The 23127-nt window shown below is 39.2% G+C and overlaps 1 protein-coding gene across 1 annotated transcript in view; it reads right to left on the bottom strand.

Moving 5' to 3' along the window:
* Positions 1–23127, bottom strand: part of LOC102694486 (adiponectin receptor protein 2) — a 55999-nt gene that overhangs the window by 18622 nt on the left and 14250 nt on the right. The window contains exon 2 of the mRNA XM_006633669.3: positions 18466–18712. Coding sequence (XP_006633732.2) covers positions 18466–18537 — 72 coding nt within the window. The 5' untranslated portion in view covers positions 18538–18712. The remainder of the gene's footprint in view (positions 1–18465; positions 18713–23127) is intronic.

The following is a 23127-nucleotide window of genomic DNA, read 5'->3' as shown; positions in this document are numbered from 1 at the left end:
AGATAAAGATGAAAAAAAAAGGAATATGTAATGTAAGTAATTTATCATGATACTTCCCGCTACGGCATACATTGCTTATTAAGCAAAACTAATTAGCTCGAGGATACGCTGAAAAGGAGCCTCCAGGCCCTGAATCTAGCAGAGCATCTCCTCACTACAAGGGGGGAATTTATGGCAATTTTTCTGCCAGCAAACTCATCCTGTCCTTTGTGGAAGGCCTGGAAACCTCACCCTGTGGTCCATGTGGGTCCTAATGCCCCAGTACAGTGACAGGGACACTACTGTAAACAGGCGCCGTCCTTCGGATGAGACGTAAAACCGAGGTCCTGACTCTCTGTGGTCATTAAAAATCCCGGCGTCCTGGCCAAATTTCCCATTGGCCCTTACCAATTGGCCTCCTAATTATCCCCATCTATGAACTGGCTTCATTACTCTGCTATCCTCCATACGGATAGCTGATGTGTGGTGAGCATTCTGGCGCACTATGGCTGCCGTCGCATCATCCAGGTGGGGCTGCACATTGGTGGTGACGGAGGGGAGTCCCCATTACCTGTAAAGCGCTTTGAGTGGAGTGTCCAGAAAAGCACTATATAAATGTAAGCAATTATTATTATTATTATTATTATTATTATAGTAAAAGGATTGGAAGCAACACAAACAGTGCATTTGCAGTGGCACTGTAAGCTACAGCAATGGACAGCAGGCTTTACCCACCAGTGTTATGTGCCATGTGTTTATGAGGCAATGTTTACAGGCGAACACTAATAGGTATTAGTAATGTTAAGAAGCTTTATGCAAGATGAACATGTGCTTACAGAATCCACTGATTTTTTCCAAACTGTTCAAAGTTTTTGAAAACGAGTAGTACTGTAGGTTCTATTGTGGTCTTTTAATTGCATCAATATGGTCAATCCTGTGTTATTAATTTTTTTTTAAATAGTTTCAATGCTCTGAAAAAAAATGTAATGGTTGAATTTAGGGGATATTGGAGATCACTTACATGTGCAATACTTTGTGAAACGTTGACAATATATGTTATCACGATTCGAGCCTAACTCGGTGGTGTTCTAACTGTGGTGAATCCCCAGACAGACGCTGGCATCCAGAGACACCAGTTATGGGTTTTAAAGAAATAATGTTATGCAAATGTTTGTATTTATGAACAGCTAAGAGCATTTTATTGATGTTTTAAATGACACGTTTTTATTTAAAACACAGCGAAGGTTTAGAAACTTCAGCTTAAGACGTTTAACTAATTTTTCTGAGATTTTTTTGTGTTCTTCAAAGTGTAGCATCTTACAAACTTTAAAGGAATTCTTTCACATCTAAGATCAGAGCTTCACTGATGTTTAGAAGGCGTATTGAATATCAAAAGGAGAGAAGATGACCAGATCTTTTCAGAAAGTCTGACTGTGGTTTCTATTTCCAGCTTGACAAAGTAAAAAACAGAAGAATACTGCTTCATTCTAAACCCACTGGGAAATCTAATCAGAAAAAGACAGTACAAACAAAACAAAAAAATCAATTAAAATAACGACTTCAGAACCAGTGACACCGATTTTTTTTCTATTTCTTTTTTAAAGATATTTCCCACGTGGTCCTGCATATCACAACAGAACATCAAACACAGAAGCAGCTCGAAGCACCCAAACAGTACAGCAGCAGATACATGTGCCGAAGCCATGACGGCATACTTAATAGGTTCAAGGATAATCTGAGAAGAGTGGAGAGGACAGACAAAACTAACAGACAGGACACAGCTAAGAACTGTCTCTCAGTTAATCACCTCAGTTAATTAAGTGAATTAAGCAGTTAAACCAAATGCACTGCTTAATACAGCTTTTGCATTATAGCAAGGCTTTATTACACATTTGCATATTACTTTTATAATCCATGACTATGGTTTCCTCCCTCAGTCCAAAGACATACTGGTAAGTTAATTGGCTTCTGGGAAAACTGGCCCACCAGGGTGTGAGGGTGTTTGTGTCCGTATGTGCCCTCCGATGGACTGGTGTCCGGTCCTGCCTTGCACCCACTGCTTGCCAGGAGAGGCTCCGTATCGGATAAAGCAAATAGAAAATGGAATGATGGACTATCCAACTTCTACTGCTGACCGGCAAAATACACTGATTTTAACAGCATGTTCTGAAGTCCTTCTATCCAAAAGTCTGTCAATGGATTTGTATAAGCAAAGAAATCCAAGAAGCAGTTAGATGATGGATAGAAGAAACCCTTCTTGAATGCCAAACTCAAGTGTTAGTCCATCCAACTCACCACCCATTCTCCACGGAGGGTCTGATAACGTGCATCACCTGAAGATATAAAAGTATTCTCTACCATGATAAAAGATGACAGTGAATATTATGCTTTAAAGAAAAACATGCCAAATAAAAGTCTTAAAGTGCCTTTGTAACAGCTACAGTTGGATGACTGTCATGTCTAGCACTTTTCCTTTCTGTCCGGAACCAAACATTGCTTCTGCACTTAATATGAAAAGATCACTTTAATCTGAAGAGCTGACAGGTACAGAATTGGTTTGGTTGTAGCACTATGGAAATTTGGTATTAAAAAGATGGACAAAATTAATACAAATGTACATTCGGTGCAAACAAATTATGCCACAAATTTTCAGTCGCTACTGAGACGTAAGGCTGCTAAAATTAATTAAATTTAAGTAAAAATTTTAAGTAAATTAAAAATAGATCACATTAGCTATGGGAAAACAGGTGTAGGCACAATGCTTTGAAAACAAATTGTGTATTAATGTTTTGTGCACTTTAAGGTTTTAATAAGGTCATGACTGAATAGCATTCCGTTTTAAACATTTAAAATTGAGGATACAACTTTCAGGACATTTGTGGAGTAAAATGTCAGGAAGTCAGGAAGTGGTGCAAAAAAAACTTTTAATGCCAAATAATGCATGAAAAGAGTCCTCTACACTGACCCACTAATCACGTTAGATCTTAAAAACACGTATTTCTAAGTTGAACAGCACTCCAAAATCCTGTCTCAGCCTAGACCAATAAACCAAACTGGAGTTCCGGATTTTTTTTTTTCATTTTATAGAAACATCTTAGGTCAAGCTATGTTATGAACTAGATAAAACCAAATCTGTTCATTTTTTAACAATATTTGCTCAGATAGATATTCCATGCCACATTAAACCTTCAGCAAGCCACAGGACAGTTCAACAGCTTCATCAGTGTCATGAGAATCAAACCAGGTGGGAAAATTTGCACAAGCAAACAACAAAATCAAGCAAATAAAAAAAGACTATTCTGAAAGCTAGGGTAGGCTGCATTCTTTAAAAATAAGCCTTTGCAGTAATTCACTTCAATTAAACATTTTTCACTACGTATCCTTTAAAATCTTTACAACCTTTCAGTTTTTTATTTTTGTTGATCACAGCACACAGCAGGAATTTGTCATTTGAGCTAGAACTTAAAACCACCTTTGAATAATGCAGCACATTGGGTATTTCTGCAAAAAAGTCAGACAGGAAACCCAAATTAGTTTTGGCGTGACAGAAGGAAGATATAAATGTAAATATAGCACTTTTCACAAAACTGCATGAATTTTTGGGGTGACTCTCAAATTGTTCAGATGAACATTCTAGGGATTAACTCTCTCTCTTTTCTAGCGTTAATCCCACATCAGCAGGGTCTGCTTGTCGGCACGCCAGTCTCCATTGGGTGGTTTGAAGCAAATCTTTGAGCTGATGTTGCCATTAACTGCGACCGAGAAATACTCCAACCGGCGCGTCGCTCCGCCTGTCGTCGGAGTATTCTAGGGATGAACTACAATGTGGATTTCTAGGCCATCAGATGCAGTCCTAATTAATAACAAACTGCTTCCTATAAGCTACTTAACAAGATTAGCTTTCAGTCCGGGACATGTCAAGTTCACACACAAAAGGCCATGCAACAGCCAGACTGTTGAAAATGCTTTGTTTCCAACCATAATTTTGGAAAACTATTTCTATACAATTCTTTATATTGTATTAAATTAGTATTTTACAGTTCTACAGAGGTTAATAATGTTTAGATATTGTAATAGGACATACTGTACCATCATATGATTTGCATTACAGATTTCTTTTTAGAACTGTTACATCTATGTCTAAGTATTTACTAATATTGTTCATATGAGGTCACGTCACAAGAATGCCTTTTTGTACAGAGCACTGAAGATAAATTGATTTTTAGATGTGCAATGTATTTAACTGTGACTTGAGATTCCACTTGTGACAATGATTTGGAAAGGAAAATTAATATATTTTACAGATGGCCCTTGCTTCATCATTTGCTCTCATTGTACAAAATGTTTGACTTGAGTGTTCTGAGGTTATTACCAGGGTACAGCAGATGGATGTGGGTAAAACAGGAACTGGCATGTAACTGGGTAAACAGATTTGCAGATTCAACATTTTTAAAGGAAGCAAAGTGAAGCTCTTGCAACATTCAGTGCCATTCACTGAACCTAGATGAAGGTACTCAGAACCTTGCCTGTTTTCTTACATTATTTTTTAAAAGAATGGAGTTACATCATTTTATAGTAGAAATTAATATTTGTTAAACTCAAAACAGGTAAGTAATATGGAAGAAAAAAATGCATTTTCATGATTGCATAAGCATTCAAGATCTTTGCTATGTTTAGGCATTAAAAATAGCCTTAACGAGTCATACACTTGAGTGGCCTATGTCTGTGTAGAATAATAGTCCAGCGCTGGATATCAGAATAGATACAGCTGTCTCAGGTAGGGACACTTAGTCAGGTAGCAAATTTCAAGCACAGATTCAATTAGGAGGATCAAGGAGCTTTCAAAACAAATCAGAGAATGTGTAAAAAGGAATTGATTTCAATTAAACATTTTAAGACAAGGAATAGCAGAGTGAAAAATACTCCTTAAAATGCCACACAGAGTTTGCAACAAAGCATTATGTGACACTGCAAATGTGTGGCAAAATGTTTTGCGGTCAGACAAGCCACATTCGGAACTTTTTGGTCTAAATGAAAATGGATGGAGCAAAGTACTGGCAAATCCTAAAGGAAAACCTGTTTTAGACAGGACAATGATCCAAAGTCTTTTAAGAGAAACATCACTAATGTAAAATGTTTCATATAGAATTAAACTACACTGTTACGTTACACTGAGATGGAAAAATGTAAGAATAATTCCCCTTTGTGACATAAGCTGTTCTTTTATTTTGGCTTTTGATAACTTCTGCAAAGGAAGGAAAGCTGCTTTTAAAGACCTCGATACAACTTGATCTATAAAGACTCGTTTCCTGCTTTCATGTCCTCAAAGTTTAAGTGATTCAAATGATACACGCATGGATTTCAACACTGAAAACTCAATGATTGATATTGTGACAGGAATTAAAATGTGAATGCAAACATATCTGTAACATTTGAAGCATTAATCAACTAATTTGAACACCTAATTTTAAATTTATTTTTAACAGATGGTTTAACAGTATATTTAAAACTGTAGTCTAAGTACACGTACAAAAGTAAATGCATTTTGACAATTCACTTAAGAACTAATGAAAAAAAGAGCTAAAAATGGCTTTTTATACAATATATGAAGTGACGATCATGATATACCCCCATCGCTCCGATTGGGGCGAAGCGGTGGCACTGTGGCTAAGAATCTGCACCTGTCGCTGGGAGGTTGCTGGTTCAAATCCTGTTGCTGGCAGAGGAATCCTACTCTGTTGGGCCCCTGAGCAAGGCCCTTAACCTCAGCAGCTCCATGGGCGCCGTATAAATGGCTGACCCTGTGCTCTGACCCCAAGCTTTGCTTACATATGCAAGAAATTGTATATGGCTAATGAAGAGATCTTATCTTAAAAAAACAGAGCTATGAACATAAAATTCAAATGGACATCTGTCTACACATTTTTCTCATCAGAAAGAGTGATCCTCACACAAGACTAGGTCTTCATTGCACATATTACTTTTCATGAGAAATGATTTTTATTTGATGATCTAAATAACAATCACATTGATCTCCTTCGCCATCATTTAAGTTCTTTCTCTATAAGCATTTTCTTCATACGAGTTTGATATCAAGAGAACCATCTTTACAAAACTGCAAAAACTGAAGAACTGTATAGGACCTGGCTTGTCCATACTTATTCTACCAGAACAAAGGAACAAAGATGTACTTCAGTAGTCACAGTTGACCATTCTGCATCTATAACTAAGAACTCATGTAATCCATTAGAAACACATTCTTTCATTGGAAAAAATGTCTACACTGAAAAATCTGCAAATAAAAGAATGTTCCAAAACAGAAAAATCTGAAGAATTTATACAAAAATAGCTCTTGTTATTCAATACGTGCCAAAACAGAAAAAAGAAAATGGACATTTATTTTTATAGTTTACCTCAACCTTGTCCTTGACTTCACACTGGCAAAGACAGCCCACATCCTTAGCTGCTGGGAAACATGGCCTTGAAAGGATTGCTCAATCCTCGCTAACCCTGCCTCCTGTAACCTGCTGTTCCAGGCCAGCATGCAAGCTTCACTTCAGCCAGCAAAAACACACAAGCATACACACATCCAAGCAAAGGGGCTGGTCTAGAACTTCACATCTAAATGTACCTAACAACGAACTACTACGCAGTACAAGGTTCAAACACTAAGAATATTCTTACTTATGTGAAATAATTGTAATCTATGGAACAATGACACATCAGTATCAGTTTAGCAGCCATATCACCCTCAACTCAAAACTGGCAGCCCCACTGAAGCTCAGCAGGTGTGAGCCTGGTCAGTACCTGGATGGGAGACCTCCTAGGAAAAACTAAGGTTGCTGCTGGAAGAGGTGTTAGTGGGGCCAGCAGGGGAGGCTCACTATGCAGTCTATGTGGGTCCTAATGCCCCAGTATAGTGACAGGGACACTATACTGTAAACAGGTGCCGTCCTTCGAATGAGACATAAAACCGAGGTCCTGACTCTCTGTGGTCATTAAAAATCCCAGGGTGTTTCTCGAAAAGAGTTGGGTTGTAACCCCGGCGGCCTGGACAAATTTCCCCCTGGCCTTTACCAATCATGGCCTCTTAATAATCTCCATCTATGTCTTGGCTCTGTTCTCCTCCCCACTGATAGCTGATGTGTGGTGAGCGTTCTGGCGCACTATGGCTGCCGTCGCATCATGCAGGTGGGGCTGCACATTGGTGGTGGTGGAGGGGAGTCCCTATTAACTGTAAAGCGCTTTTTGAGTGGAGTGTTCAGAAAAGCGCTCTATAAGTATAAGCAATTACTATTATTACTAGTAGTAGTATTACATTTCTGTAATACAGAAAATTGACCTGTGCTGTGAGGACATATGGATTACTAATAAGAAATCACCATCAGGCTCACAGATATGTTTGTACTGCAGCAGAGATACTAGACTTCAGGGAGTGGTGATTAGCCAGAAAACAAGAAATTAACACCATATGAACCATCTTGCCCCCTTTCCTTTTCAGAAAGCTATCACAGGATGCACACACGAATCATTTTATAGACCGCTACAGAGGGACCATAGACATCCAGTGTCCTATAGATCTTTAGGAAACCAATCATCTCCAAGAGTATAAAACACTGATGTCAACCTCTTCTGAGAATAAATTTAAAAGCGAGAGTGGAAAGGAAAAAACATCATCATTCAGAGTTATCAGAAGAAAAGGCTCATTTCTTAGAGATCCCAGGAGGTCTAATCTCAGCCCCTGACACCGGTATCAGTATAGTCTGAAAGAACTGTAGGGAAGAGATAAACCCCCCCCCCAAATGCTGCAGATCTCCAGAGATCTCTCATCTGTGCACCAGAAATCAGTTTAAGCACACTATCACACAGACATATCGCACAAAATGAAAAATGCAACACCTGCGTCAAAAGCTTGTCTTGCATTCTAACTTCTGGTAACAGCTGGTCTAATTCTCAGCCCCATGTAAGGCATACTGGTCTCACTCTGAGGGCATTTCTGCTTTTAGGAGCTTGCTGCAGACTTTACATTTCATATCAGTGGAGACTGGTGTGTCTGCCAAGGGAGGTCTTCACACTGGGGAGAGGCTCCAGACACACCTCTTTCCACAGACAGGATCTCCGAGGCTCAGAGGCCGAAGTCCAGCCCACTACACAATGCCCTATTGATCATACTGCTGGATATTTCAAACAACGTACCTGGACTGCAGAGAGTTTGGACAAAAAGAAACGATACATTTGCCCCCTGTGATTTAACCATTTCACTCCGGGAAAGAAAAATCAACGCAATTCTGTACGTATTAGAAGAATTCAATTTATAGAGATCGGCAATTAGTACCTAGAACTGTAATACTGTATGTTACATATTGCAAGATTTCTAAACAAACTTATCTAGTGCAGTTTCCCTAATCTAAAAACATTTAAAATATTTTATATTTTGGTATTTTATATGCTTCATATTTTAATATATTCTGTATTTAAATAATACAAACAATAATACTGATATTAATTTGTACAAAGCTGTCTTATAAATACACGGAAGACTCACAAAAAGGAAATACTTTAATAATAACTATACATTTCCTGATTTATGCGAGTACAATACTAAAAATGTAAGATTGGCAGTAAAGTAGCAGGTTACATAGAGTAAGCTGCTTGTGTAATTAGTAAAAGTGATGGCTATACATAAGAAAATAAATGTTTAACCCTCAATGTTAAGCCGGTAAACCTGAGTTTGACACGCTGCACCCAACAGGCTTAAAAATTGTAAAATGAATATGAATACAATCTGTAAAAAAACATATGCTGATTTGTACAGTGCTTGATGACCTATATTTTCACACCAGTGCACCAAAACATTTCTCAACTTTGCAGTAACCACTGACAAAGCCACTTTGCTGTAATTGCACTTTGCTCATTGGCCCATTCCTCATTCCTCTTCTTCCAGCTCAACTTGTTATGAAGGAAGGAGCTGTTGGAAATCAGGAGACAGTTCTTGCGAGTTTGTGCAGGCTGCTGACTTGCTGACCTAGTTCTCCAGATTGCCCGGGTTAGGTGTCTGAATTCAGTAGGTCAGGAATCATGCTTTATGTGTAAACAGTAACTGAAGGCTACAGGATGTGCTCTATTGGCAGAAACACTTTAGCTTAGGGGCTGCATCATAAATGTGAAACCAACACTCAGAAATCCACTCAGTGTGGAGAACAGAGCCCAGTGCTTCCTTTCACATGCTTTAGATTTTGAACCATTAGAGAACATGGAACAAAATGGTGTGAGCTAAACAAGATGCAAAAAAAACAAGCCCGAGATGGACAGAGAACAATGCTCTCCTTTCTAAAGCAGTGCTTGTAATGCAACACTCTGGATTGGAAAAAATGAAGACACTACAGACAATGGAACACTGAAAACATTAGTCAAAACACTTTCTGGCATCAGTTGATTCAGATGTGAAAAGATCATTTCTGTCCTGTGTTACAAGGAGAAAAGGTCTGTTTTGATGCATTTTCCCTCTCCAAATATTCCTGACCGTACTTTTCAGGTTTTACGGTGAGATAGATATCTCAGATAGCTTCCTCTTTTCAATGGCCTTGCTTATTTGCAATACAAAAACAACAGCTTGGTCATTGGCTTACTGGATAGCACCACTGTTTATGCCCTTTAAAGTAGCTGTCATGTGAGCTCGGCCACACCAAATAAACTGTGCCGGAATGGGGAAAAGAAACTGGGCTGAGGGTGAACGTTGGCACATGCAAACTATCGGGCCGTAACCAAATTAACATAAATTAACGTAAACAAAACCTCCATTCCAGGAGGAAAAAAATATATAATTCAGTGAAAGTCGACAGCATAATCCACACTTGAACAGTCAGAAAAAAAATATGCGCTGTTACCCGGCTGCGTTACTGGGCGATGGATCATCTCTAAGAGAAGGACAGTTCTGCTCAGTGCGTGCCAAGTTCAAGCCTTCCAATATGGCTTTTCAGCAGCCAACAAAACTTCTCTTCTTGAAACATCCGACTGCGGGAAATTTCCAGCTATGGTGCTGGCAGGCCGAGCACGTGAAGAATCATGCAATCTGCACCGTATTAACACCAGATAAAAACATTGATGCAATACTTAGGAAAAGGTTTGTGCAATTTGCAACTGATACGCTAATATGGATCACGTTAATCTTTCGACTGGATAAGGGGTGACAACAGAAGAAAGGTTTTCTGGTTCCTTTTTTAACCAGCTTTACCCCAATGCATAAATCAGCACTCAAGCAAATCGGCTACCGGTACTGCAAAACACTACAAGGGAATGAACAGGTTACTGCTAAAGCCTGAAAACCTAACAGGCTTAATCCTTTTCTAGCCACCAGATAAAAAAGACCCCCAGAGGAAACAAGGAACACTAAACACTGCTTTTGTTCAAAGTTGTATCCCCTCCTTCTGAGACCCGTGTTCTAATTTGGATGATCTGAGCTGACAGGACCCCACTGTCAAAATGCTAATAAGCCATGTTCACCCTGTAGGAGGTTCTAATCTCCAACATCTGTTGCTATCTACACCCAGGTGCTCTGTAAAAATACTCCACGCAAAACTTGAAAATAAGAAAAGATTCGCCTCAGAGTGGCACAGACAGAATTCTAATGAACTGCTGCAAAAACCAAAAACTGGCATTTCCAATGCCTGTCGGCTACTCAACACTGGGATGTTAATTTTCACGGGACACGTGAATATCTTATTAAAATCTCCTTTCTTTCAGCACACGCTTTGTATTTCGCCCAAAGATTTCATTGCCAGAATTCCTCTTGTCAGCTGATACACGTATAACAGTTTCACAGGGGTCGACAGGCGCTGGAGGGAGTCTGGGATCATTTTTAATGGGAAAATTAATGAAAAACCACCTATCGGTATTCAACTAATAATTGATGGATTTGATAAAGTATTAAATATACTTACTAAAATGTCGGTTTTGTATAAGTTAGTTTGAAATTACTGTGATGCTCCCTTAAGATTCAAGGTGCTATAAGGTTTATTTGCAGCAATACAAAGTGTTTTGCTAATGTGAACACTACTACCACTCCAGTGCCCAAACAATTCCAGAAACAACACAGGACCTATAGGCAACCTCTGACCGCTCCGATACATACTGAACAGTCTTACCTAATAATAGTGAGCTAATGTGTTTCACCAGCTGTGTGAGTCCAGCCATGCATTTCTGAGAAACTACAACCTCTGAATGTCATCTCTTCCAACATATATTACAACTGAAAATGATATCATCAGGTGAACCATACTGCTTGTTTCCCTTGAAGTCGAAGTAAAAAAAAACATACCATGTTATTATTTTATTCCAACAAACAGGAAAAATAAAACCTAGACAAAATCCTCAGTCTTGGTCTCAGACCAAGTTTGTGACTTGGTCAAAAATAACCATGTTGCAATCACCAAGTCCAACTTCTTATTCTTATAAATCACATCACAGAGTTCCAGCTTTTGCTTTTGTCCGCCAACTCAACAGGGAGCCTGTGCCCTTTGTACAGCATAGCCTCTGAGCCAGCACAGCAGACCGTGTGATCACCTATGACTAAACCGCTAGAACTACAGTCCTGCCTTTGAACTTTGACAGAATTCTAAAACTAATATCCTCAAATAACCCAGCTGAACATCACCCCAATGATGTTCATGAGGACACGGGTTGCCATTTGATATGACCTGTGGCACTTGAAATGAATGAGGAAAATCTCATTTCGACATGTTTAAATTCAGATCAATTGAAAACGGCTACTCATAAACACAAAGATTATGCTCTGATACGACCGGCGATATTGTCAACAGGAATTCTATTTGCAATGATTTCTGGCGGTGATCCAACAGATTTGCAAATTGCTCCACGTTTCTGATGTCACTCAGGTCGAAATGAGTCAACCTGTATATTTAACTGTCATGAGGAAGAAACAAGACTTCCACTGCAGGACTCGAAACAAACAAGCTTGGTTCACAATACAGAACACGGTGGGCCCTAGTAATCAGAGCATCCTCTATCTTTTCCACCAGACATTTCTCACTTGATTGCGAACCAACTTTGGTCTCAGACATCTTATTTCTGTGTAGGAGGAGGATATAGTACTGGTCAGAAATATGGAAAATATTGGACAGATAAAACAATCTGTTCAGGGAGATTCAAATTTCTGACTCTTATCCTGTTTTTTACCAGGTGTAGAATCATTTTTGTTTAGGATATAATCCTCATTAAAACAAATATCTTTAAGATATTATTTACTCTAGTAAGTGAGTAAAGTGTAAACTATTTTAATATATCGTTTAAATCAGTTTTAACCTAACCATGTTCACCATTCAAAAGAAGAACACTAAGTACCAAGTTTGAAAATTTACTATTCCAACTTCCCTGAGATACTGAGATGCAGGCCCTGTATGCATTTCAGATTACACTTTCTAAGTTGTTTTGTATGCTCTAAATAAAAAATAAATTGTCATCTAACAGTCAGTTTAGGATATGACTGTGGTTAAAGATCCAGAATGTGGGGCACTTCAAAAGATCTCCATCTCCAGAGATATGATTTGAAGACAGTTCAACCATCACACACATCTTGCAATGGCCACACAGTAACCTCTACCATCTTATTCGGCAGGAGATAACCCATTTTTAGACAAGTAACCATGCAAAACAACTGTTCAAAAACATTTCTGTAGCTTCAAAGCACTTTCACAGCAGTCTCTCATTTTCCCAAAATATGAAAGAAAACAGAATTCAGAGATAGATGAACAAATCTGTCTCTCATACAGTAATAATTAATAAATAACTAATAAAAGCGTGAACAGTCTGTCAATATAGGTCTCTGTAAGAAAATATACCACACAGCAATGTGACAGTGCTAGGGAATAATTAGTGGAACAGTATTATTCCTCTTAGACTAGTGGCCTGTTAATCTGTCCCAGGAGAAGTGGTTTCTATTATCAAAAATACACCCTTCAGAAATGAAGGAAAAAAGTCATACAATTCCAAGTTAATTGGAGGACTTTTTTGTCACTTTAACTTTTGACAGCAGTGTAAAACCTGTTGATCTGGTTAAACAAATGCCTAGATTCCCAGAGAACATAATTTTGTTAGGTCATTTTCTTACAGCAACTGCAAAATTTTTGCCAAGCAATCATTTATAAGTTGCCATATTTAAACATGATGTCCCAACGCATCAATGGTATCGAGATATACAGTTAAGACTACAAAAAAAAATCCAAATGGAAAAGCTGAAGTTTCAAAGGGAAGACCCTGGAGAAACATGTCCTAACGTTCATGGTCTCGAGATGAAGGCTGAATACTTCAGTGTGAGAGTTTAAGGGCTGGTCACTTTCAGGTGTGTCCTGTTCTGCACATGCGTGAATTAGAGTGAGGATACTGGCTGGGGTATATAGTTCCCTATACCGTAAACCGACATAACCACAGTTCACACAGACAGAACAAGGACGTCGGGGCTTCCGTGATGCACAATGGTCCAGATCTTTATCCCTTCATATCCCTATTTGTAGCTAATGCTGGAGTCAAACGCCTAACAAATGGCATTACTATGCATCTACTGACCTCATCGCTTCAGAATTCTGTGCAGTTTATGAAGAAATCTGCTAAGAGTAAAAAATGTGGATAAAGACATTATCTGGTTTCCGCAATGACACGGCATTGACGTCAAGTATGACTCACTTCAACAGAGAGCCTAATCTTAAATTAAACCCTGGGCAATGCTTCCGTTCATATATGTTCAGAAGCGAATGGAAAGACTTTGGTTTACTAAAGTCAGCATCTCTGCTGAACCAAACATTTCAGTATAGACCAGTGGGGTTCATAACAGGCCATTGCAGAATAAAAGCCTAGCAGCTGCAAATAAAAGTTCCATTTTACATGTCTGAGAACGACATCCATCAATTTTCAAACTGCTCTAAGATCTCAGGGGAGCAGGAGCCTATTACAGCAAGCAACAGGCATAAGGCAGGATATATCCCGGCCAGACTGTCACAGGGCGCACACAGACACAAACACACACGCCAATTAACCTACCAGCATGTCCTTGCACCATGGGAGGAAACCAAAGCAAGCAGAGGAAACCCATGTGAACACGGGGAGAACATACAAACTCTACCCAGTCAGCACCCTAGGAATGAAATCCAGCACTGCCAGACAGTGATGCTAACTAGTGCACCACCTTTCTGCCCTGGGAACAACATCACTGAGGCAAAAAGCAACATGCATTAACAACAGACCTGTAAAAAGGTTTTCTCTGCTTTTGATACATTATGTGTGGTGCAGCTTGATTTGGTCATTCTGTCGATAAATCACATCAGGTCACTGCTGCTCCTCAACACCCTTCTTGACCTGAATTAGAACCTGTCAACTTTCAGCCAGACCGTTCTCCTTCAGCTTCATCCTCGTAGATGTAGGGCAGAACTCCTTCAGCTAAAATAACATTTCCCGAAAAAAGCATTTTCCAAAGGAGAACAACTCCAGAAAATGTTCCGACAGGAGAATTCTTAAAGGAGCTCCCCAGAGGGTCTGATGCAGCTGATGAGTGGGTCTGGCTCAAGCTGTAGGAACACAGTGAAATATGGGAGAAAGAAAAACAAGCCTGACGACATCTACAATGTTGAGTGCAAATCTGAGTCACCAGAACATTCCAGAAATTAAGAACACAGCACTCTCTCAGACACAGTCCACCGCCGTTCAAAATCAAGGGATTTAAGAAAACGACTTTCTTCCAAAGATTTTATGGATGTATTACCATTTTAAGGTTAAAAATAGTTCTAGGGCACTAGACAACAGAAACACAGAGCATAAACGTTTTCATCAGAGATGCTTTCTAAACCTTCATAAATATGAAATGTGAAAATGTATGAAACAATCAATCTCAATAATAAAATAATTGATACAAGTTGCAGTCAGGCATAAAAAACAGGCATTAGGCAATGAAATAATGGATATGATGCAATAGGCTCCTTGTTTTAAATTCTATTTAAAGAAAAGCTCATTTGGTTGCCGGTATTACTTTCACTGCATGGAGGCAACTTCCCTTGTATTGGCAGTGAACGTCTTGGACTAAAGTTACATTTACAATAGACAGCACTGGTTCAATATGCAGAATCTTTAATCTTTTTTATGGTTTATCATCTTATATACAATCTGTTCAGACACAACAGTTGTGACCACATACCAAACTTTCCAGGCTTGGGTCACTTTACTCACAAAACAATTTTAAGCATTTTTAAACTCCCAGTGTGGAAAACTACCAAAGCTAACATTAATTTTTAACACGGGGGGAATTAATGTTTTACAACGGGGTGCCTTGGTCCTGGTATTAGAACTCTGCGATAAAGAAATCCGAATAATGAGAATACGGGACTCAATGATAATGTATCCCAACACTGCCCTACTGAATTTCAGCCTGATCCATCAGAAGACGCTAAACAAGAGTATAGTAAAAGGTGCTACTTCATCTCTTACCACCTGACACTTAATGAAATATTACTGTAACAGAGCCCAGGCTGCTTAAAATTTAATACCAAAACCAGACTGCAGATAAACACCAGCACTCAAAGGAAATCTTGCACACTTTGTGTATAGCTTTACACAGAAACAGTGGCTGTACAGGATATTAATTCATGCACAGCAGCAGGATAGTTTGGCCTGCTGCAAATTAATGCCAGCCTAGATCATATTTCCTGGACTCTTGTTACCAAAGGACCGTTTTCATGAAACGTTATCTCTCTGCTGTATCAGTATGCAAAGCAAAATAAACCCATTGCAAGCAAAGAACTTCGCTTTTATTCAAAGCAAACAGTCACGACCATAGTGAAAGACACCCAGATAAAGTCGCACTAAATATGTACAAAACCACCTCACTTTACCTGTCTTTATAACTTCTTAAACTCAAAGAGCAGATATCTTGCAAAAGCAGCACATGTAAAAAACAATTAAATACATGTCTAAACACAGCAATTGGAGCCACATTGGCCTCTCTTAAGGCTCACTGGTACTCCGACTTCTGTTATCGAGTAAAACCAATGCAGAGTTTAATCAGGAAGTCCTGATTGTATGCGGTACTCACTGTTTCCTAGTTATAAAGTCCTGGTTTGATCAACAGATTGTAGGTACCTAAACCGTTGCTGTTAGCTTTACTCTAAAATAGTCAAGTTAACAACAGTTCGTATCGTTTTCCCAAGTCTAGGGAAAGTCAAGAGGACAACACTTCAAGTCTTCAAAGGATTTCAGTTAAAAGGCTTTAAGAAAACTGCAACAGATAAGTAGTGTAATTTCGTGGAGACATATGTTCTATGAGCATGTAGTCCTTTTAGTGAATCTGTTTGCAGCACATCCATTATATCCAGATCTACAGGAAACTACTGGAATATTAGGCATAACAACATAACACTTTTTTTTTTCCCCAATGAAGCATTTTGTGCCAGAACTTTTACAATTCCAACCTTAAAATCAAAAGCTTGTCATTTACCTCTTTAATCAGTTAATCATTTCAGAAGATCTAACAGCTGTCACTTTTTAATTTCCTTTTTCAAAAATCTGTTAGGTTGCCATAGTAATTTTACAGTTCAATTTTTCCCCCCATAAGAGATGAATGGCAACAAACAGTCAATCGTTTTAGTCTTCGTGGTCTCATATGGTTTCTGCATCATTTAATTCCAACTTCATCACAATGACATAGTTATCTCCTCGTAACCAAACATACTGTCGTTGCAAATTATGCAAGGTGAAGCAGAGGCCACAGAGGTGGATATCTGGGTGTACTGGTGATTCTGCTGTTTGTAGTAGATGGTGAGAAAGAAAAACAAAACTAAAAGGCTGCCAATTTGGCAGGGTTTCCACCAAAACAGGATTTTCTTGATAGCCAAATCACTGGAAAAACCAGTTCTACTGACTCGTGCAGTCAGGCATGAGAATTTTAATGATCACAGAGTTACACCCTGCACAAAGCCCCTTTCATGTATCATGTGCATGCTTCATGACAGGGTCCCCACTCTAAGGAGACAGAAGTCTGGCTACAGTAAAGTGACATTATGTGCTTTTTTCAGCCCAGCTCCAGACAAGCAATGCACCTGACATTTAAAGCAGATGTTAAATCAGCTAGAAGCAAGCAGTAGCAATAAATAAGAAAAAACAATATCTTTCTCCTTTTCAAAAATATCATAGCCTTTACTTACATTATAAGGCATCTGTGCCTATTTAAAACAGGTTTCATTTCCAATGTCCAATTTAGACACTAAACTGTCTATTTAATGAAAATGTGTAGCCAGGCAAGTCTGTCTTTTCACTGTCCATTCTGTGCAATTTATATAAGAGTATGTCACTCATGAATAATGAGAGTGTAAAGTGACGTTTATAATATCTATTATCATTTATAGACCTGATTTAGGGGTGACTTTAAAACCCACCGATGCTTCAGGTTGAAACCATGCTGAAAACAGAATACAGAATTCCAGCAGTATACCATTTCACAACAAATAGTAGTATTTACTACGTTTGGATTTAAGTGATAGCAGCAGAAGTAGAAAGTGTAAATAAGGAAAGGTTTTTCAAGTTTAAACTAAATTCGGTTTAGCAAGTGTCAGCTTGTCTGCTGTGTGATGATCTTCACATGAGGAGAGTTACTGGGCTGGTGTTCTTCATCAGTTTTGAAAGGATGTCACCCTACATGACTTTACCAAGGATTTTTAGTCGTAGCCTTCATTACCAATCTTAAGAAAATCATAGTGAATTGTAGAGAGCCGCAGCGCACGCCCATTACCGTCAGTTGCGTAGCGACTCAGTCATAGCACTCTTAATAGCACCCCTACCACTCTCTGAGACTCGCTATGACAAAATCAAACTGGTTTGATTTTCTTGTAGCGAGTTGCCGAAGGGGTGGGCAGTTAGCCAGATGTGTACTTGTGAGATAATGTGCCCATTATATTACACGTTATAACGCAATACTAATTTGTTTACAATATTTGTTTTAAAGGTGTTTTATGGTTTTAACCGTTTTATTTTGGTAAATTTGTTCTACTTATAAAGAAGAATGATATTTTTGAAGACATTTATTTGTGGAAAACAATGCCCGTTACATTTTTCAAGACGTTTACGTGCTTGTTCTCCGTGTTGTTTACTTTTGTGCGGCGCTCCTCTGGTGCTCCACGTTGATTGGCTGCCAAAACGAGGCGACCTCGCGGTACTTTCGCCGTGCAATTTGGAACCGTGATGAAAAAGGAATCGTGTAATCAATCACCCCCTGAGATTCCTAGTCGGATAATTTGACACCCTCTAGGACAGAAAAGGCAGCGAGAATCGGCAAGTGCAGTTGTTAAATTTGACGTGCTCTCATGGGTACGAGTCACGTAGTGTGACGCCGGCTTAAAAAACAAAGTAGGTTTGACGATTCCCAGATGCCGCAGACAAGATGAATTCAGGGAGTGCGGAAGTTAAACCCAGGAAGTAAGGAAATGTACCTACCCCATGCTGCGTGGAGCAGTCTGTATGCTGTTCGCTGGTCTTGGACTTGGTCTCTTGGTCTCTTGGGCACATCTGTGCTGTGCTCGCTCTGTGTCTCAGGACAAAGTCTGGGCTCTCGCCCCCTTGAAGGTCTCCACTGTCCAGCTTGACTCTGGGCAAGGCTGACCGCTGTACAGATGTTTTGGTGAAACCAGTCCTCCTTTCAGGGCACTGGGACGGACACACAAGTCGATCTGGTCCCACAAGCCTGTTCAAATGGGCGAAAAAAAAAAAGTTACAAATTTGGATCTCTGGCAATAAGCTTTTATCATCCAGAACCTTCAGCACTCAATGAAGCAGTCCTGTCGTGGAAACTATAAACTAAGCGTCCAAAATATTAGGGCTCGCCCTCTACAAGAAATTAGGGGGGAAAAAATCCTTATCCAATATTTTTTAAAATTCTAAATAAAAAAAAAACTTAAAAACAAAAACAATTCTAAAACTGTTCTTGCCATTAAAATGTTAAAACTGGAATTCAAGTACTCATACTTAAATAAAATCTACCTATGATTTGTTCGTTAGGTCAGTCATTTGCAAGACAGGCTTCTTACTGTAAAAACATGAAGTTGACATCTATCTTTGGTAATTAACCAGATCGTAGAAAACACAGCAGAAGTCTTGTTCTGTACTTTCTCACTGCAGAGGTGCTGCATCAAATGGCTTAAAAGAGAAGCCAACACTGAATAAAGAGGTGTAGCTGAAGAAACTAGTATTTTAAAAACAAATGAGGAAAATGCAACATTGAGCCTTAGAACCAACCCTTACTTTGAATTGCAAAAGCATATCTTTTGTTAAAGCTGATGTAACAATTCATTTTAATGTCAAAAACCTGACTGGAAAGGGTTAACGCTTAGACACAGAAGAAGGATTTAACCCCATAGCCTATTTCGAGTCAGTGGGGGGCCAGGCTGATAAAGCTGCCTGCAGCAGAAGGAGAAGGCAATGTTCTGATAGACTTAGGGATTTACTTTTTTACGAAGGCAACAAAGCGTGAGGCAATAAATGCAAGGAAGCCTCAGAGATCGAAGCTGGACAGGCTTAGAAGACAAACTGCTGCTCTCCCATGCTTGCTCGTCAGAAAAAACCCTTTTTTCCTCCACACTTCTGTGCCACTGTGCTTCATAGTTCTTACACTGACAAATTTTTATAAACAGGATTGAGAAAGTCAGTGCTTGCAGAATGAAAGAAGAATTTAGAAAAAGCAATGGGGGTAATCAATTCTACACTAGCAAAAAAAAGAAACATTTATACTATATTTGCTGCATTTCTATGAATTATGGACAATTGCACCAGTATCACATTTACATATATATACACACATTTGGAAAAATGTACTAGAATGTGTTTTCAATGACCTTTTCAGGATGGAAAAAGACTTGAATCTTACCAAAAGCTGCAAGAACATTATGGAAAAACAGGGAGAGGAAAGAGTCATTTCAAGTGCTAACATCTGTGTCATTAGAGGCAATTATAGGATATTTTTTAATATCTTCGCCAGATTAAAAGTCCTCAACCCATTTCTGAAAGTCCCAAAGGGACACCGATATTCACAAAACTCTTGCGACAAAAAGACAAACTCAGAATAACCTTCAAAACAAGACTTCTTTCCCAGTAGTTCGAAATATAATGTAGAACCTGGAGTTTACAGAGGCCTCTTAAGTCAAAGCACAGGGACTGAAGTCTGCTGTCCAGCCAATGAGTAAACAGGCCTGTATTAACTCTTCGAATGTTATTAGGTAGCCTAGCAACTAGAGGTGCCAAAGGCAACTGAAGTACTGAAACACAAGTCCTCTGAAGCTACAGGATCTTCTTAGATCATTAACTGTAGTCTTTTTTACTGTACTGAGCCGCTGCTCAGGAAAGGGAGGATAGTGTTGCTAAAGCTTTGTTTCTTTCCTGACAGACAGTTCTAACAAGTGTAAAGCTTTAATAGAATATGGGACATATGTTGCTTATCGAGGAGCAAGTGACTTCATTTATTAAACCTAATGAAACTCAAAATTATGGGACTGTACATCACCCCTTTTTTAGATTAATTTCAGTGTAGACCTTTGCTCAATCTTCACATTTGCTGCTTTAATTGCATTCAGTCATGACACTTTATAATAGCAATTAGTGTTTGTTTCAATGCAGTGGCTATCAAAAGCATTTACCCCCTCTAACTTTTTCACATTTTATTGTAACGATAAGGTATTTAATTTTAATTTGATTTGCCACTGACTGCCAAAAAAACTAATTTCAAAGTGAAAAGAAAATTCTGCAGAGCTCCCTAAATAATAAATAAAGAACAGAAAATAACTGATTGACTGAGGTAGCCTTATGTTGATATCTGCTTCTCATCAGTGAATAGGAAACTTGCCAAAACCTTGTACCTTGTCAAAGGAACATGGATGGAAAACAGTACTGTCAAATCTGAGAAGAAAACCTGCTTCAGACCTAAAACAGAGAAAATTTCACCTTTCAGCAGGACAATGATCCAAAGCATGGGGTCAAAGCGATCCTGGAGTAGCTTTAGAATGCGAAAGTGAATGTCCTCATATGACCCAGTCAAAGTCCTGAATTTAATCCTACTGAGAGGATGTGAGAAACGTGAACATTGCTGTCCATAAGCAATCCTCCAACAACATGAGAAACATTCAGCAAATCTGCAAAGAAGAATGGGTGAAACCCGCACCAAGCAGGTGTTAGCAGACCTAACAAAGTTGTCAAAAAGACATGCCACTGTAACTCCTGCAATGGTGTTTGTGCATCAAGTTCAAGGGTCTAAACAGACAAATAACATATTTCAGCTTTCCTCTTTAGATTTTGCTTTTAGTGTAATTGATCTTCGGTTTGAGCATTCGGGTTTAGAATAAAATATTACGTTTCAAAACATGTAAATGCAACATTTAGCATTTTCACACAATGTGACACCCTAGGAAGGACCTGAATATTTGTGCAATACAATGTGAATTCCATCCAACAGCAACAACAAAAAAAACTACCTTCAATGCATGCACAAAGATCATCAGTGATGCAAACAGAAGCAGATTTGTTATTGTATATGTCTAACAATAATACTGCATTTCACCGTGCGATTCGTTCCCAGACCAGAGCATAGCACATGACTGCTCAATCCTGTACTTCAAGAGAGGCCAGCATCTTGTATTGCTCCCACTGGGCGACAGCTCTCGGTCACAGGCTTAGCCCACCCCCAACTCAGACTTTGTTCATCACATGCAAGTGAAAAGATCCTCAAGACTGGGACAACATTACTTGCATATCATTCAGCAGTAGCTCCCACCTCAAGTGACCCTGGGGACAGCTAGCACAGACTTTCTTAAGAGTTGCACCCCACCAGGACTGAACACCACTTGAAGGACTGCTGTCAGCCATTGGGCACAGGGGAAGAAGGGATTCTCATTCCATTCCGGACAGTAAATGCTGAAGCTATTCATATCCATAAAGGAATGAGCTACAGCACAAGACAATGGACACAAAACCTGTCGATCACAAACTGAATCAGCACTGCTCTAATGATCTACAGTATCAATATTCCGGGAGTTCTTCGTGACAGGATCTCCTTCATGTCATAGAACGGATATGAAGCATCTTTCTCCATTCCAGAAGAGCTCTCCAGAAAAATAAAGAGGCTTGACTGAGGAGCAAAAAAAATCAACTTTTTACTGCACAGTAGACTAAGCAACCACACTTTTGCATGAGACAATTTCTCTTTTCATACTGCATATAACGCATCTAAAGAATATCTGTAATCCACAAATATGTAATTATGTGTCATGTCTATACGCTTACAAAAAGCATTTCATCACTGCATTTCATCGTCTCATCAAAACCGAGGTCCTGACTCTCTGTGGTCATTAAAAATCCCAGGGCGTTTCTCGAAAAGAGTAGGGGTGTAACCCTGGCATCCTGGCCAAATTTCCCATTGGCCCTTCCCATTCCCTTCCCATTCCCTTCCCATTGACCAATCATGGCCTCCTAATAATCCCCCTCTATGAATTGGCTTCATTACTCTGCTCTCCTCCCCACTGATAGCTGATGTGTGGTGAGCGTTCTGGCGCACTATGGCTGCTGTCGCATCATCCAGGTGGATGCTGCACATTGGTGGTGGTGGAGGGGAGTCCCCATTACCTGTAAAGCGCTTTGAGTGGAGTGTCCAGAAAAGCGCTATATAAGTGTAAGCAATTATTACTATTATTATTAAGTGGCTGCAGGAAGGAAGCCTATAGGAAGGGACCCTAGACAGGTGTTGCTCACAACCATATAGCATTCCAGAGTGAACAGTTACTGCACAGCTCATAAGGCTATTTTATTGGGGACCCTACTTCCAAAGCAAACCTGCTTTTCTCTGTGCAAACAGCATTACTAACTTCCCCCTTTTGTTTCTGACTAGTCAGGGCAATAATGAACATCTCAGGAGGCAGTTTACAAGCCTCCAGCAATTATAAATAAATCACCGGTCACATCTGCTGCATAGGCACATAACGTAGAAATGTCTATTAAAGCTAACTGCAAAACAGTGCTGTATTGTTTAGAACTGCAGCATAGCTCTGGAAAAGAAGTCATCCAGCAAAAAAAAAACTGACCGGTACTCTAAGTTCTACGTTACTGGACAAATAAAAG

This window comes from Lepisosteus oculatus, chromosome 7 (genome assembly GCF_040954835.1).
Source record: "Lepisosteus oculatus isolate fLepOcu1 chromosome 7, fLepOcu1.hap2, whole genome shotgun sequence".
Lineage (NCBI taxonomy): Eukaryota > Metazoa > Chordata > Actinopteri > Semionotiformes > Lepisosteidae > Lepisosteus > Lepisosteus oculatus.
The sequence above is the reverse complement of the archived record's forward strand: the minus strand, read 5'-3'. Positions and strand labels throughout refer to the sequence as shown.